The sequence below is a fragment of the Capra hircus genome, chromosome 17, assembly GCF_001704415.2.
Source record: "Capra hircus breed San Clemente chromosome 17, ASM170441v1, whole genome shotgun sequence".
In the NCBI taxonomy this organism is placed as follows: Eukaryota; Metazoa; Chordata; class Mammalia; order Artiodactyla; family Bovidae; genus Capra; species Capra hircus.
Genome location: NC_030824.1, coordinates 15,078,019 through 15,095,884, shown reverse-complemented (window position 1 = coordinate 15,095,884; position 17,866 = coordinate 15,078,019). Strand labels below are relative to the sequence as shown.

At 48.8% G+C, this 17,866-nt stretch overlaps 1 protein-coding gene across 1 annotated transcript; it reads right to left on the bottom strand.

Annotated features, from left to right (window-relative positions):
- On the bottom strand, positions 674-13,696 carry HSPB8 (heat shock protein family B (small) member 8). The gene is made up of 3 exons (XM_005691456.3): positions 12,853-13,696; positions 6,905-6,968; positions 674-1,671 (listed from the first exon to the last, which is right to left on the bottom strand). The coding sequence occupies exons 1-3, from the start codon at positions 13,217-13,219 to the stop codon at positions 1,512-1,514; spliced, it is 591 nt and encodes a 196-aa protein (XP_005691513.1). The 5' UTR covers positions 13,220-13,696; the 3' UTR covers positions 674-1,511.

The window sequence follows — 17,866 nt, the reverse complement described above, 5'->3', positions numbered from 1 at the left end:
TTCAGGGTTCTGGGCTCCTGGCAGCATCAGTGTGTGGATTGTTGACTGCCCCTTTCCTCCTTCCTAACAGAACCTTGCTTTTTCAAGCAGCAATGTTCCAGGCCTCGAAGGACAAATCAATATTCATCTAAGCCCATCATGGCCATTCCTTTCTCTCTGCCAAGGACTGGCTTCAACAAACTCATGTGACCCAGTTTGGGTCAATGAAAAAAAAAAAAGACTGTTGAGAGAGAGCTTCTGGAAAAGAGCTTACTGATGAAAGTCAGACAAAAAGACTTTTTTACCCTTGCCTTCTCTTCCTGTCAGAGAAGGCAATGGCAACCCACTCCAGTACTCTTGCCTGGAAAATCCCATGGACGGAGGAGTACAAGGCTATATGAGGTTGAGATGCTTGGAGCTGCTGCAGCCTTTTTGCAAACATGAGGATAGAACTTGTAGACTCATCAGAGATGGTAGAGAAAAATGATAGAAAGACTCTGGGTTCTTGATGGCATAACAGCTGAAAAAGTAATTCTGAAATCACTCATATCTAAACTTCTTGTAAAGTTAAGATATTTATGTCATTTAAGCCACAGTGCATTGAGCATTATTACTTGCTACTACAAGCACCCTAACTGATGTTGCATATCTAAGTGGTACAGCATTTAGTTCCCATCAAAACAACACACAAGGCTAATAACATCAGTTCCTTTTATTATTGTTTACTGTTATTTTCCCTAAACAACAGCACAATTCAAATAACAATGACACACACGTCCCACCCATATACACAATACCACTAGCCTGCCTGCCAGACTATTTGGCCTTTGCTTGGTTCCTGGTGGAGCTGTCTGGAGACAGCCCCCTCTGTAAAAATCCCGACTTGAACATAGGAGACACAAGAAAGGGGGGACTTTAACCAGAGAAGAAACTAAAGGACTTCTGAAGTCCTTGGGTAGTGCCAGCTTGGGAACATGCTATAAATGCCTGGGTAGAGGGCACACAGCACTGTCTGTTTTCATGTGGTTGCTGGATAAATCCCATATGGGGATATAAGACCTGTCTATAACCCTTTGTAAACCAGGGCTGCAGAAACACCGTGGGGTGAGCTACGAGGGCTCCATCAACCAAACCAAGGGGCAGGTATGGACATTGGGAGCCCAGAATGGGAATCCCGGTCCCCAGAGAAAAGCAACTCTTGCATTAGCTGCAAGATAAGATACAAAGTGAAATGTTATGTCCCCTTTTATTTGTTTTGCAACTGTAAAATGTGCAACATTTTCATCATGATAGAAAAGGTAAAGAAGGAAAACTCCCAGCATTTTGGCCTAATGCAATGGAGCATAACCTGTCAATTGCGCCATCTTGCAGAAAAACCTACCACTAACACTATCCAGGGAATCTGGTCAATCCACCCCGACCCCCAACATTTTAGCCACACTAAATCTATGAGTTCAGCTATAGTAATGTATCCTGGAATCAGAGAAGCCCAGGGGTTGGGGAGGGAACAAGGAAGGGCCAAGACTGGGGTCTCAGGTACAAGTGACTTCCTGGCCGTCTTGAGGAAGCTCGTTGTTGAAACTGCTCTCTCCAAACGGTGAGTAAGGGGGAACCTGGGGAGCTTCGATGATCAGCAGACCTTCTGGGGAAAGGGAGGCAAACACTGTCACAGGATCCACCTCTGCAGGAAGCCTAGGGAAAACAGAAGATTCATTTATTATTTTTAATACAGCCAAACATTCTTTTATTCATTTGAAAGAAAATATTTTTGATATTGTCTGGTGGGATTATTATCAAACATAATAATAATAATTATTATTATTATAAAAACAATAAATTTAATAATCATAATCATTATTGTTATAAAAATAATAATCCCACCAGGCAATTCCATTACTATCCCTAATATATAGATGAGGCGATTGAGATCAGAGAGGTAAACTGATTTGCCCAAGGTAACACAGCTGGCAAGTAGCACATGGGAAGAGAATTGGAATCCTGGTCTCCAAACTCAAGAGTAGCTGATCATGACATTCCTCTGCCTCCCCTCCCAGGCACCAGACTTTTGAAAAAAAAAAGTCCATGGTAGGGAAAGCCAGAAGGTTCAATCACCACAGATCTTCCCACCAGTCTAGGCTGATTCCACCTGTTGTAAATGCAGGGGTCTTGATGAAAGAACCAGGCAATAAAGTGACCCTATGCTGGTCATGGGCAGGACCCTTCCTGGAGGGGTTGGGGAGGTTTTTTGCTGTAAACAGCCACCTGTAGCCACATGAACTGGATCTACCAAGGAGATTCCTGATTAACAAGGAGCCTTTAGGGAAGGGTGGGAGAGAAAGGGAACTTGGGCAACTGCCAAGCCAAACTTCTGAAGTAGAGACAAGGCCAAAGTTTGGACCTCCCTAACGGCAACCCACTCCAGTATTCTTGCCTGGAGAATCCCATGGACAGAAGAGCCTGGTAGGCTATAGTGCATAGGGTCACAAGAGTCAGACATGACTTAGCGACCAAACCCACTCTCGGCTGGGGGGATGGGCTGACTCTGTTTAACCCTTTACATGCCAACCCCTAGGGCGGCTGGGACATATGACAGGGCGGCCATGGTCCATAAGCATGGACTTCACAGGCAGGCAGACTGCAGTTCAAATCACACCTCTTCCTGACTGTGTGATCTTGGGTTAGTGATCTCACCTCTCTGACCACAGGAAAAGGTGGTTTAAAACAGCACCTATCTTTTAGGGTGGTGTGAGAATTATGTAGGATGATGAAAGCAAAGGGCTTAGCACAGTGCCTGGCGTACAGGAAGCGCTCAATAGGCATCAGCTACCACACTGTCATTGTAGGCATCAGATGTACAAATGGGCACCTTGATAGCTGTCACTATTTGAGCATCATCACTGACCCATGAAATGTCAGCGGCCAAAAGGACATCAACTATCCAGGACAATGTTCCCATATTACACATGGGGAAACTAAGGCCCCAATATGGGAACAGACTTATTCAAGGGCTCTTACCAGGTGGCCTCTATGTTGAACCCACTTGGTGGGAGAGCTATTCCTCCTTGGTCCTCTTGCAAAAGGGACTGAGGTTCAACAAAACCGGTGGGAAGATCTATGGTGACTGAACCTAAAGAAACTAAATCCTTTCATTTACAACTAAGGGAAAGTCTCAGCTCTGTTAACACAGAGCTTTAACATGGCTTTAACACCTCAGCTTCTACCATCTCTTGATATTGTCTCTCTTTTAACAAATAAAGAGCGGATCTATGACTTAGGCCCTCAGGCAGGCAACACTGTCTAGTCAGAATTTAACCACATTTTGCTTTGGGTTTATTTCACAATTGCCTTCTTGAGTGAGTGAATGTTTGACTGATGAGAACTGAACCTTATCAAAAGTGGGTTGAGTGAAAAGAAAAAAAAATCACAAGCAAATAATAATATAGGGACGTAAGCAGAGAAGGCAAAATAATAAATGAAGATGGTTTGTGAACGACTCATTTGGTCTCTCCTATCCATCCAAGTAGGAGGGCTTCCCAGGTGCTAGCGGTAAAGAACCTGCCTGCCAACGCAGGAGACGTAAGAGACGCAGGGAATAGATCCCTGGGTCGGGAAGATCCCCTGGAGGAGGGCATGGCAACTCACTCCAGTATTCCTGCCTGAAGCATCCCATGGACAGAGGAGCCTGGTGGGCTACGGTCCACAGGGTTGCAAAGAGTCGGACACAACCGACCTGACACACACATGCACACGACCAAGTAGGAAGTTCATGGCTTTGAAGATGGGGAGACCTGCGTGCAATCCCAGACCTCCTCTTGTGGCCATGTGGCCTTAACTGAGGCCTGCCAACCTCTGAGCCTCAGTTTTCTAATCCACGAGATGAGCTTAAAAATACCAGCTCTCTGCGTGCTGTGCCAAGTCGCATCAGTTATGTCCGACTCTTTGTGATCCTATGGACTATAGCTCGCCAGGCTCCTCTGTCCATGGGATTCTCTAGGCAAGAACACTGGAGTGGTTTGCCATTCCCTCCTCCAGGGGAATCTTCATAACCCAAAGGTCGAACTTGTGTCTCTTATGTCTTCTGAATTGGCAAGTGGGTTATTTGCCATAGCACTACCCCAATACCTACTCTACAGGATTCTTTTAAAGATGGCATAAAATTAAACCTCTACATCTTAAAAAAAAAAAAAAAAAAAGGCACCATTGTCTTGTGTCCTGTCTATGGAATGAGTTTTCAATTAAGAAACTGTTTTTTTTTACGGTCCTCAGAGCTTGCATTAGATGCTTGTTTATTTATTTACTGGCGGTAGCACATGGGATCTTAGTTTCCCAATCAGGGATTGAACCTACACCCCTTGCATTGGAAGCACAGAATCTTAACCACTGCACCAGCAGGGAAGCCCCAAACCTCTACATCTCTTAGCCTGGTGCTTGACACACCACAGGGGGCTGCAAATGGCAGATCAGATACCAGGGAAGCTGTGCAGCAAAGCCACTGAAGTCTGCTCTGGTTCTGGGCATCCTCTGTTGATGACTTTCTGCATTCCCTGGTCTCTCACTCCGGGGAGGTGTGGAAAAGCCCCCGTCTCCAGTCTTTGCCCTGCGCTGGACCTGACTTGCAAATTCCAGTCTCTCCCTCATCCAGTCAAAATGGGGTCTTTCCCAAGGGGATGTGTGTGTTGGGAAGAATCCCTAGCTGTGGGCAAGGCAGACGGCTGGAGCATCGTGTCTGGGAGGAAATCTCCAAAGGCCTCAGCTGAGTTTAAGGAGCTTCTCTAAACTCTAACGACTGGAGTATTTCCTGGGAGAGGCAATGAGACCTCTGAGATGGGGCCGGGGCCGTCCCAAACCCCAGTCCCGCTGCTTGGTGATGGAGTCAGGGCAGGGCCAGGAGGTCTCAGGACTCCCAGCTGCTCTTGTGTGATTCCAGTCTTGCTGAGTCTCTAGTAGATTAGTCCCCATGGGCTGAGCACTGAGTCTGTACACATTCTCTCACTCCCCATCCTAAGGGAAGGTGGAACAGAAGCCCAGAGCAGTTTAGCACGTGGCTCCAAGTCACCCACTCAGTCGTGGCGCCAGGACTCCCTACACCCAGAAGCGAGATTCAAAATATTTAATGACTGGCACAGCTGAACATTGAACAACTGGAATGGATGGATCCATGCCATGGTGATGGAGGAGGGTCCTGGGGGCTCTTTGGTTGCTGGAACACGGGGAGGTTTGGAGGGTTTGCGAACAGCATCAGGATGGTCAAGTGACCGAGGAGAGCCTCTTGGGGGAGGGTGGTCCTGGCCATGATTAGCTCAATATTATAAAAACAGCCCAGCTCAGCTGCCGAGCCCCATTTGAGTAGAGGCTCTGCTTCCGGTAGCTTTAGGCATTTCTATCTGGTCAAGTAACTCGCAGCAAGCTGTTTATTTTCCCAGAGGCCTTCGAGATGGCGAGATCCATGAAAACGGCTATCTTTAGAGATGATGAATTTGCTGACTTCTTTCTGGCTCAGTCCGTTTCACAGCTTTGACCTGCCTGTGACTCCATCCTGAGACCTTAGTTCACTCTCTTAAAAGAAACATCAGCCTTCTTGCTCCCCTCCCATCTCTCTCGTCTCTCCCCATCTCTCCCCTCTCTCCCCACCTCTGATCTGGCTGTGGTACTAGGGGGAGGTGTGGGTCTTGGTGATGGCAGGCCAGCCAGGGAGAAAAAGTATCTGGCATTGCCTTATCAGGAAGTGTCTGCAGGCTTTTGAGTGCTCCAGAGGCGCCTGGTGGGTTAGGAATGGGCACATGGCGGGAGAGACAGGACTGCGGAAGCTTAAAGCTAAAAGCAGCCTCAGAATTTAGCCTGTGCCATCTGTCCAGACACAGGACAGCTTTGCTGGGGTGAGGGTAGGGGTTAAGATTCAATAACAACAACAATAGTAAAAACAAACCGACACTTATGGGGACCTGCTGTGTGCCCACCACGAGCTGTGATCTCATTTCCTTTGTGGGTATCTCCACAAGGCTCAGCATCCCTTCCTTTTAATGAATGAGGAAAGGGCATTCCTTGCTCAAGAACTGAGCATGGTGAACTCAAGAGTTCAAGGGTCTGTTTGGGGCTGTTATGAATGCTCATTTTAAGGACCCTGGGTGTATCCTTTCACCTCTGGGAGATTTAGTTTCCCATAATACAAGGAGGGTACTGTCTCTTTTCCCCACTGCATACCTTTGCTACAAAGGTGAAATGGGACTAGAAGAGACTTTAGAGCCAGAAGTGCACAGAGGGGCGGGGTGCCATTTAGGGGGACGAGGTGTCTGTGAAGCAGCCGGCCGCTGGCACGTCGCTGTGAGTCTTTTCTCCCTACAGGTATTGCCATCAGGGCCTCCATCTGTCTTTGATTCTTTGGCTCAGCCTGGTGGTGGCCTTCCTGCTACTCGCATAATCCCCCAGTCTCAGCCCTTCTCACTCCCCTTGGCAAAACTGGCCCTTCCTTTCTCCCAATCTCTCAACCTCAGAGCCCTTCTAGGTAGTGAGTCACGAAGAGAGCAGGACACTTTCCAGCCGAATTCTTACGGGTGCCCTAGGGAAAGCCATGGGAGACTTGCAACAAGCAACCCTTGAAAGATTCTATTAGGAATTCGGAGGCATGATATCACATGGGTGGGTGAGTACCCCGATTTTCATGGAATCTTGGACAAGTCGTCTTGCCTCTCCTATTCTTGAATTCTTCATCTACAAAATGAGATTGTTAATCCCACCTCACAGGGCACTGAGAAGAGGAAATGGCTCCCCCCTTTCTGGGAACCCACTGTAGGTTTGTTTAACTTCTCACAGGGTTCAATTCCCTGCCCTGGTGCGGGTCTCTTGAAGGAGAGATGCCCAAGAGGGGTCCCAGGCATGCTGTCCCCACTCCAATCCTCCCCTGAAATCCAACTGCCAGGTTACTTACTGGATTTTCTTTGTGAAGTTCTTGGAAACGATGCCACCCTCTTGCTGTTTTTCTTCGTGTTTACCTGGCAGGGAGAGGAAAGTCACAAGTCAGCGTCTGCGACCTGTAGGCATCATTCAGGATTCGGCTCAGATGGGAATCCTGCCCTGGCCTCCTGGGTGGCCCGGGGCTTGGTCTAGAGGCTCCAGTTGTCTGAGCCTCTGGTCCCTCCTCTGCTAAGTGGACACTCTTGAAACCACCTCCCAGGCTGTTGTGAAGATGCAGTATGACAACGGGTAGGTCAGGAGGCCTTGACCATGACTTGTAGATGATTAGGAGTTAAGACTCAGGAAATCACAGGGATGGCGTCCTGTCTTCTAAGACCTTACACTGCACCTTCTAAGTCTCACATCTCATCCTTTGCTCCTAACCAGACAGGAGATCCTTGAGGCCAACATCCCAGAATGAGCGAGAGGATACAAGTCAGGCTAGTTTGCCAGCCCCCTGGGCTTTATAACGCACATAGCCCTTTCCCAGCTCTGAGAATGGGCTTCTTTCTCCCTCAGTTACTGACGTGAAAACTCAGGCCCGGGGATGGGTCCCAAGCTCACCCAGCAATTGTGTGGCAGCCCAGGCCTCAGAACCAACTCTTGGAAACTAAGCCGAGGACTGAGGTCTGCTGCCCCTCTGCCTGTTCCAGCTTCCAGTTAGTTCTTTGAGCCCCATTATCTGTACCTAGTCCTGAAAGAATTGCCTGGAAATAATGCAGCCATCTCCAAAAACAAAACAGAAAACACCCAAAGGGTGTTTCCCTGAGAAATGACACAGGAAGCAACATGTATGTGAAATTCCACCTGCCCCTCCTCCTCCTGGCTGGCAGACAGGGGCTTTTTCTCTTCCCTTAGGAAGTAAAAATATGAAATTACAAGAGGGCTGGCTGTCATGTTGCAATTTATGTAACAAATTCTGAACCCTTTGGCCCCTCCCCACTCTTGGGTCTTTGCTTTTTGTTCTGTTTTTAAGGGAGAGAGTGTCTCTAATTTCTTTTTAAACAATGCGGATTAGAGCCCAGCAGAGTCATTAGGCTCCTATTATTATTCACTCCTCATTTGTGGGGCCACACTGCAGGGCCGAGAATGCTCATTTACCCAGGGACACCCTTCTGAGGGGCTTTGGAATCTAGACTGTAAATAACCTTGTGTAATACAATGTCTTACTGCAGTCAAGATTTTAAGCTGATAATTTATAGGTGATTACATTATTCATTACCTTTTTATTATTCATTATTCCTTTATTAATAACTTTTTCTATTATAACGCATGTGTATGTTTGAAAATGTAGAAAGAAAAGACAATCAAAACCCTCCATAATTGCATCACCCCCAAGAAAACTACATTTTTGTATACGTTCCAGATTTTTGTTACTGTGAAATGCATACATGTTATATAATATAGATGTATATCATCTATTTTATCAAAAATCATATTGTATGTTATGTCCGGAACTTGTTTTTTCTCTTGCTGACCCATTATAATAATTTTTCCATATTACAGCAACTATTTGTCGACAACATGACTTTTTAAAAAATTAATTTATTTTTTAATTGAAGGATAAATGATTTACAGAATTGTGTTGGTTTCTGCCAAACATCAGCATGAATCAGCAATAGGTATATATTTGTCGACAACATGACTTTTAATGGCTGCAGGGAAATATAAATTCATTCAGCTGATCCTTGGCTTTGGGGTACTGAGAGGGTTTTTGACATTGGAAAGAATCTCACTGTGCTGAACATTCTTATAGCTAGATTGTCACACCCAGCCTGATGATTTCCTAGGATAAATTTCATGTTCTAGAATTTTGAAGGCTTGCCCTGTATGTCGCTAAATTTCTCTCAGGAAAGGCTGCATCAATGTAGTCTCCCACTAGCTGGGCAGAAAGGGCAACATTTATAGGAATTCGTTTTTAAACATGAGCGTCTGCCTAACCAGAACATACTCTTCTGCCAATGTGCTGCTGCTTGGAGCTTGGAGAGTTTATTCTGACCTGCCAAGTCCGTGACCACCAGCTGCCCAGTTCTGATACAGGCCCGGGGCCAAAGGAACACGGTCTGTCCCCTGGTCCACTCCCCAAAGCCTGGGCCTCCAGAGACCTGCTTCCCCTGGGGACAGGCCAGTGCCTCTGACTCAGCTCTTTTGCACACTTGATATCCTGGCAGTAATAAACAATGATGATGACGGTAAGAATAATAATAGCAAACTCTTTATATTGCGCTTTCTTGGTGTCTACCACTGTTCTAAGCACTTTACTGATATCAACTCTTAATCTTTCACAAAAACCTTAGGAAGCATTACCGTTTTGTGGATGGGGAAATGGAAGTTCAGAGAGGTTAAGTGATGTGCCCAAGGTCACACAGCTTGGAAGTGCTGGAGCAAAGACTCCAAGGCAGGGGTGTAGGTCGGGGTTTGAGTCTGCTCTGACATCTCCTAGCACTTTGCTCTGCTTCTCTGAACCTCAGTTTCTTCTTTTCTCCAGTGGTGGTGACAACTTTCTAATTATTGGGTACTGTGAGGAGCTAGTGAGAGTGAGTCACAGAATTGCTTCAGTAGTTGTAAAAGGGGGATGCTTCTGGCTTATTTTGATATTTGAGGAAAGAACTGGTCCTCAGAAACAAAATCTCTCTGTCTATGCTCTGCAAATAGAGTATGCGGTTGGGGAGAGGATCTTTGAGCAAAGGCAGCTGCAAGAAGCGGGGCTGGGGGAGGGAGTTAGAGCTCCTAAGAGGTGCCAGTTGAAGCTTAATTTGCATGTTATTTTAATATCTATTTATTGGGGCAGCTTAAGTATTATGACTGATTTTTAACTTTTTAATTTTGCTTTCCTATCTACATTTTCTACCATAGAACATTTTTTTGTAAATAGGAAAAAAAAAAAGCAATTATTATGAGTCTTTAAAAAATAAAAAAGAACTCATCTAGAAGCCAGGGGAAGCCCCTCACAGCCACTGAGAAATGTAGGTGCCAAGGAGCGGCATCAGCACTTCAGGGAAAGCTATTGGCCCAGCTGAAGAAAGGAGGTGCTGTTTCCAGGGAAGGCAGAGGCCCTGGGATTAAGGAAAAGGGGTGGAATAAAGCCTCGGGGCTTTCCAGTTCCTTCCTCCATCAGAGCCTGGCCCAGTGACCCATGAAGAGAACATTTCTTGGCTGGTGACTGTGGGGTGGGGAAGGGGTGTGTGTGAAGCATGATGGAAATCATCTAGTCTAGCAATTTCCAAACACTTCCCTGGACCTAGACACTCATGTGTGGTTGATAAGACAGGGCCGCCTTTCAGAGACTCATAAACTATGTTAGCAAATTCAAGGCTCTGATAAGTCCTGCAGTAAGGAGACTTGTCTGTAATTTTGCTTCATATGGTACCTTTGAAAATCCTGGAACCCCTCCTTCCATTTATTAGACTCCTAGTGATATCTTAAAACATGCCATTTGGCAAATACTGATCTAATCCAACTCCTTATAAAACCAAGGGTACATGTGAGGCCCAAGAGGTGGTAGGATTTGCCCCAGGCCACTCTAGAAGCAGATCCTGTCATCCTGATTCTGAACTGTCTAAGCAGGCTTAGCTTTGAATTTCCGACCTTGTGATGGAGAAGCAGATGATCTCAGGTGACTGTGTCTGGGCCTCAGTTTCCTCAGCTGTTAAGTGGGTATATCAAATCTATGTATATTTTCTCAGAAGTCCATGTGAGGAGTCAGTGAGCCAACACATGTCAGCCTTTAGCACAGTGCCCTGCATGAGGAGTTTCAGGAAGAATGGGTGTGTCATTAAGTGAGGTAGGAGGGGAGACTAGTCTGACTTCCTACGTCCCTTGAAAATTGCTTTTTAAACAGAGCCCAGGATGTCAATTTGATTTTTAAAATCCTATTATAAGAATCTCTGTATGTACTCTCAGGGCACTGGCATTCTGTCAAGTCAAAGTTGCTAAGTGCACAGCTGTGAAGCATTTTCAACCTAAAAAGGCATTGTCTTGTTTTTGTCTTATTTAAGTCCCCAATGACCCCATTTTACACATGTGGAAGCTGAGGCTCTGTGACTACTCGGAGCCTCTTGGATTAGTAAGGTGCTCAGCTGGGGTTGCAGCCTGGAACTCCCAGACCCTATCTAGAAAGGAAAATGAGAGATAAAGTCCTCCAGGTTGGACAAAGGTCTCCTGGAGGGGCCACAGGGTATGGGAGATCCTCTACCCAGGGGTGGAAGCCTCTGAAATCCTAATTAAAACAAAGACAGGAGGAGCAGTGATAATAATCACCTTGTTTGTAGAGTACCAGGCAGACATTTTCAGCTCCATCTTACAGACACTCTGCATTTATTATCATAGACTGTGCGTACTTCATCTTCCCTACAGCCTTGCTAGTTGGATATTATTTACCTCCATTCTTTAGATGGGTAAACTGAGGCTCAGACCAGTGAAAAGACTTTCTTGTGCATATCCACCCAGAAAGTATAAACAGTGGTGGCGGGATTTGAGCCCAGGTCTCAGGGAGCGTCTAGCAAGCATTCATTATGTACGTATATATGAATTGGGGCCTTACTTTGTGCCCAGCATTTTAATAACATCAACAACAGCAACAGTACCGATCCCTTGTGTTCTAGGCATTGTGTACGCAACTTTATACACATCATTTTTTGTACGCACTTAACATGTGTTGTCTCATTTAAGACAACAGTCCTCAGACGGTGCAGCCATTTGAACCCCAATTTCCAGATAAGGAAACAAAGCACAGAGCAGTGGTTTCAGATGTCTGGCTCCCCAGCCAACTCAGGAAGCCCCAGCTGCCCCCCTCCACCAGCATAAGGCTCCAGTGTGCCTCCTAGCCCACCACACCCTCCAGAGTCTCTGATGTTTATAATTCTGCCTGGCAGCCTTTGAAACTGCCCCCCCCCGCCCCTCCCCCAAAGACTGCTCTGCTGGGACTTGTCTCTGCCCAGCCTGTTTGCAATGGCTTTTATTGATTTTCCGGCGGTAGAGCTTGCCAGGAACCTGCTTTTTAATAGAATGTTAATTGGGACGGAAGAGACAGAAAGCTTCCCCCCACCCCCTCACCCACTTCTCTGCTTCACAGGGACTGAATGTCCATCTCCTCTTTCCTGTTCCCCCAAACATTCCCTTTTCCAGAATGGGATGTGGGCAGGCCCTGACTCTGCCGGCTGCTGACTCACGGCGTGTCCTTGGACAAGTCCCCGCCTGGGCCTCAGCGTCCTCAGCAGTAAAATGGGACTAGCCCCCTCTGCTTCTAAGGGCTGGAGTGAGTTGAGAGCAGGAATAGAAAAGCTGTAGCCCTTGGCACCTAGTAGGTGCTCAACATATCAATTCGCTTCTGACCTCCCAATTCCCCAACTTAACCTCTCTGCACTTCAGTTTCCTCATCTGTACAAAGAAGAGACAGACAAGACCTGCCTCTTCTGCTTGTGTTCACTGAGATGCCACAGGTAAAGCTCTGAGCATGGTGCCTGGTAGACATTAAGCGCTCAATCAAGGTTACCGCGTCATAGCTTTGTAACCGCGATTATGCCTCAGTTTCCTCATGTGGGACAAGGGGAAGGTGTTTCCCTTGAAATCTGAGCTAGTTACAAACACCCTCTTCTGGACTGTGTCTTGGTGTTGGGGTGCATGAACCCCGTTTCTTCTTTGGTTTTTTACCCCTATATCTATTATTCTTTACATTAAATTCTGTTAAAACAGGTAGTGTGGTTTCCATTTCCCTGCCTGTTGGCTGGTTGATGCTGCACCCAAAGGGTAAAATTTCTCCTGGGAGCCGGAAGAGAAGGGCTTTTCTGCAAAGATAACTTTTATGGGTTGCATTCCTGAGCGCTGAAGCCACCTGTGTCATGCTGTCATAGCGTCCCCTCTAAGGGAGCGTCCTCCCCACCCCCCACTCCCGTTCTCTCCTTCTTGTCCTCCCCCACTCACCAGACACCTCCACGTATCCGTCCTTGGTCTTTACCATCAGCTCCTCCGGCTTAAAGCTGTGCACGTTGACACACACTTTCCAGGGCTCCCCGGGGAATGGTGGGGGGCTCCTGCCCTCAGCAGGCACCCCAAATCTGGTCATGGCAGTGGGCCCCCGGGGCACCATGCCCGACCTCAGGGTCCCCGGCCAGGCGGAGGAGAGTCGAGGCAGGGCCCAGTCAGGCCAAGAGGCAGTCAAGTCATCGGGGAAGGGGTCCATGCCAAAGCCATCGTCCAGCAGGCGGGAGGACAGGGGCGAGTCCCGGAAGGGGTCTCGGCGCCGGCGGCTCGTGTAGTGGCAGGGGAAGGGCATCTGACCGTCAGCCATGGTGGCTGCTGAGCTGAAGGGGAAACAGAGGCTCAGAGAGAGGGAGCCACCTGCCCAAGGTCACACAGCAAGGTGAGGTGGGTGCGCTGGCCTTCCAAGCTTATTCTTCAGATTCAGAACCATCCACTGCCAGGGACAGAGGCACACACTTGCCTGGGGTCCGAGCCCCCAAAGACACTCTAGCCACCGAAGGCGACCTCCGGTTGCTCCAGCAGAATTCTCAAGGACCCCTCTCCACACAGCCTCACCGGAGATCAGCCAGCCGCCACTGTCCTCCCAAGCCGTCCAGGCTCCCAGCCAGAGCCACTGAGTGAAGCCGAGAGCTTAATAAACCCAGGGACGCAGGCCTAGAAACTTCTCCTTGCTTCTCGTGGGCTGGGCGCCTTCTATTTATTGCTTCTTGGGGCTGGAGGCGGGTTTTGTAAACGCCTCCTGTCACAGGAGTATTCGGAGGTGATGAACCAGCCCCAGAGAATCCGCGGAGGGGGACAGCTGGCCTCCCAGGGGGCTGGGAGGGGCCTTCTCGCTTCTCCGAACTCTCCTCCCCCAGCTCGGCTCAGCCCCGCCCTCTCTGCCGCTCTCTCGCCCGGAGCCCGCCCGCCCCTAGCGGGGCACTATGGCCCGGCTATTAATAACCCTGCCTGGGTGAGGGCTCAGGTCACCCTCTGGAAATACCTTCCTCAGAGCCTGCTGCGTCCTGCCTCCTCCCTGGGGACCCGCGGAAGGGGAGGAGAGAGACTCCGGAGCGCAGTGGATTTGAAGGCAGATGGCCCTGGGTTGCCGTCCCCTCTTTCAAGCCTTTGGCATCCTCAGGCTCTCAGTGCTTGCCTTCGGAGGGGAATACCATTCTCCGCAGGTGGCTCTGAACTATCTGCTTTCCCACCTGTGAAGTGGATGTAACCGTAGCTTCCTGACGAATGTGTCATCCTCCTTAAAACATGTAGCAAACCATCACTTTTATGTTTTCAATGTTGACTCTCAATTACATAATGCTTGCTAGGTGCCAGGCTCTGTTCTAAATGCTTTACACACATTAACCTGATTTATCTGCACCATCAATCCCGTGAGGTGAGGGTACCATGCTGATCTCCATTTTACAGATGAGGAGGCTGCCATGGGGAGTGGTACCCAATGGTAGCTTCTCTCATGGTGAGGACAATTAAGCATGACAGTTATCAAAGGTGCTGTATTCAGGCAGGGTTTCTGGTCTGATTTTCCAAGCCCAGAGAGGGCTTGTTTGCTAGATTCTTCTGCCCCTATGTAGCTTAGAGAATGAATTTGTAAATTATCCTTTGACCTCAGCGCCCCTAGAGCTTGGGTTTGTCTTTGATCTGTGCCTAGCAGGTGTGCAGTCTGGGGCTTGCCATTGACCCCTCTGTGGGCTTGGGGTCTGGGTCCTGCCATCTTCATGGGGTGGGGTGGGGAGGGGGGTTAAGGAATTCAGTGAGTCATTGGTTGAGAAATCAGTTCGGTATTAAGCAGGGCACACATGAGGTAGTTTGCTAAAAATAATAGTATGGAGGATGACAACATCCTCATCGTTTGCTGTCCCCGGTGCACCTGCCACGGGGCTGCACAGCGGTGTATGTTGTAGCCCTAAACTCTCACAAAGGCACCACGGGCACTGTCACCATGCCCATTCTGCAGGTGAGGAAGCAGAGGAAACAGAGCCTGGGCCCACTGCTGGGGCAGGGGGTGGGGCCTGGGTAGGAACCTGCAAGTCTATGCTGAGCTGACCGACCCAGACACCACCGCCTTCCTCCTGGGCTGAGAGAGGGAGACGGCGGCACCCTCATCCCAAGTGACCGGGGTGAGATCATCGAGCTAGAAGCTTCAGGCTGACGTCACATCAGGCACAGAGGCCTCAGCTCTCTCTGTAATTGCAGCAGGGCGAGGCTGGCTGGGTGTGGAGCCAGGATGGGGAGAATCACCGCATGACACCCAGAAGAAGGCTGGCCCCGTCTGCAACTTGGGTGGGGGTTGGGGGGTTTCCGAGCCAGGGTGCGGGGTGGCAGGATCCCGAGGGAGTGAGCTTTGTGTGTGGGCTGGAGTGGGTGGGCCCGGGCATGTGTGTTTCTGTGGGGATGGGGCTCTGTTTCTTGTTTATCTGTGCCCAAGTCTGCTGATGGGTGTGTTCTAGAAGACTCTGCTTCTCTTTCCTCCCAGACTTCCCTTCCACAAAGCCTGGGGAGTAGGGGGGACACACACTCAAGGACCTCATCTACGTTCTCAAGGATGATTGCAACTTCCAGGCCCGCAGGAGGGAAGGGTCGCGGTGCAGCTAGGAAATAGCAATGGCAATCATTACCATTTATCTGGCACTTCGACGGGGCTTCATTGGTGGCTCAGACAGTAAAGAATCTGTCTGCAATGCGGGAGACCTGGCTCAGGAAGATCCCCTGGAGAAGGAAATGGCAACCCACGCCAGTACTCTTGCCCGGAGTATTCCAAGGACAGAGGAGCGTGGTGGGCTACAGTACGTGGGGTCACAAAGAGTCGGTCATATTTGAGCAACTAACACTTTTGTTCTAAGCACTTTATGTATATTAGCTCAGCTAATCCTCCCTACAACTCCACAGGGAAGGGACTTTTATTATCCCCATTGAACGGATGGGGAAACTGAGGCACATTGTGAGGATATGTGTCTTCCTCGTGTCTACATATCCAGTGAAGTGGCAGAAGTTTGGCTCCCGACTCCTCTGCTCTACTGCCTCTTGCAGTCATGGTGACTGTTCACATTCATTGAGCACTATGTACTAGGCCCTGTGCCCAGCACTTTGTTCAACACTTCAGTGAATCTCCAGGGTTCAGAGAGGTGAAGCCACCTGTCCTGGACCACACGGCTGAGTGAGGACTGGAACTTGAGCCAGTGGGACACGGGAGTCTACAGTAATTACCAGAATGGGACAATGTTGCCCAGGCCCTGTTTTGGTGACCTTCCTACATGCCTTCTGCCCCGTTCCCCATTGGAGGCTTGCTGTATTTGTGGTTCAGGCCAGCCTTCTGCTTTGGGAAGCTGAGCAGGGAGGCAGCTGCTGGCCCTGCTGACGGGCACCCTGGAGAGGAGTCAGCAAACACACATGGAAAGTAGTCAGCAAGCCCCGAATGCTGTCAGCAGGCAGGTGAAAATATGGGGTCAGCTCCGGGAAAGGCTAGGGTGGGGATGGGGCCTCCAGGTTGGCTCTTGGGGAAGGCAAGACCCTCGTGGGGCTGGGGAGGGGGCGATGTGAGACCCCAAGTCCTGGAACAAGGGTTCTCTTGGCTGTTGTCTTCTTGGAGCTTTCGCATGGGAAGGGCCACAATTAAGCCTCAAACAGACTGCCCAGGGGGAGGGTGACATCACTCTGCACTATGGAAAGTGGGGCCCTGGGAGGAGAAACGGCAGCCCGAAGTTGCACAGGTAGTGCCAGACGAAGACCCAGGCTCGTCAGCTGCCCGATTCTGTGCTTTTTTCCTTTCCACTGCAGTGAGAAACCCAAGTTCCTCCCTCCCCAGGCTTTGCCCCTTCACCTTCAGGTCCAGCCACGATGGGGGAGGGGGTGCTGTGGGAGCTGAAGGGGGTTGTTCTGTGAAGCCCTCTGAGTCATGGCTTTCTGGATGTCATTTATGCCTAAAGTTTCGTCTACAACTCCAGGGGACTCTTGTTCTGGGTGTGGAGGGAGATTCTGGCACCCCTTACATTCACTCAGCCTCCAGGTCCAGGAAGACCCAGCTCTGCGTTCCCTCTCTTGGACACCCCCAGAGCCAGCTCATTCCCAAAAAAATAGGGAGCAAGTACGACCATGTCTTTTTTCCTTCTTTTTCTCAGCTCCTCTGTGAATGACAGAAAGGGAATTCCCAGCATCTTCAGCTCCTTAAGGCACGACCCTTGTGTATCTTGTTCCCAGCAGCATCCCCTGTGCCTAGAAGGATACCTCATGCATTAGGGGGGAAAAGGAGATCTTGGCCCAGTAGATGATGTCTCATAACATCATCTATTGTGTCTGAACTGCCTCGCTACATGTGATAGACTCTACACACAGTGACAGTACTGGAATATTCACTAAACTTCCCTGAGTCCTTAGAAGGTGCCAGGAACCAAGCGGAATGCTTTCCAAGTGTGTCTTTGTTTGATTGTCACAACAGCCCTCCCACCTCGAGGTTTGCACTATCATCAGCCCCATTTTACAGATGAGGGAACTGAGGCTTAAGGCATGATGTGACTAGTCCGAGGCCACCAGCCTCTGGGTTCTGAACCCAGATGTGTCTGAAATTTAAGATCAGTGCTCTTTCTTCTTTTTATTAATAAATAAAAAACAACCCACATAGTCCCTCCCTAAACCAGTCCATGCCCTCCTCCCATGTAGGTAATGCTTCTTTATTAAGCTCTAGCTTCCTCCTACCATAGACTCCAAAATTCCCTCCATACTGCTTCCTCTAACCACCTCTAAAGGTAATTATAATAATCCTAATGTAAATAGCAAAATGTAACATTTTGTACTAGCTGTGCTTTTTGTATCGACTTATTTAATCCTCAGCCAAATTGCTCCAAAGTTAATGTCATTATCTCCATTCTCAGATGATACTACAGATGGAGCACAGAGAGGTTAAATAACCCTTCAAGGTCACAGAGCTACTCCGTGGCAGAGCTGATATTCAAAATCCAGG

Bases quoted from the DNA above. Each gene is read 5' to 3' on its own strand.
- HSPB8 (XM_005691456.3), bottom strand. From the start codon at position 13,219: ATGGCTGACGGTCAGATGCCCTTCCCCTGCCACTACACGAGCCGCCGG. The intron at 6,969-12,852 runs GTGAGTGGGGGA...TCTCCCTGCCAG, and splicing joins CGGATACGTGGAGGTGTCTG to GTAAACACGAAGAAAAACAG. The intron at 1,672-6,904 runs GTAAGTAACCTG...TGTTTTCCCTAG, and splicing joins AACTTCACAAAGAAAATCCA to GCTTCCTGCAGAGGTGGATC.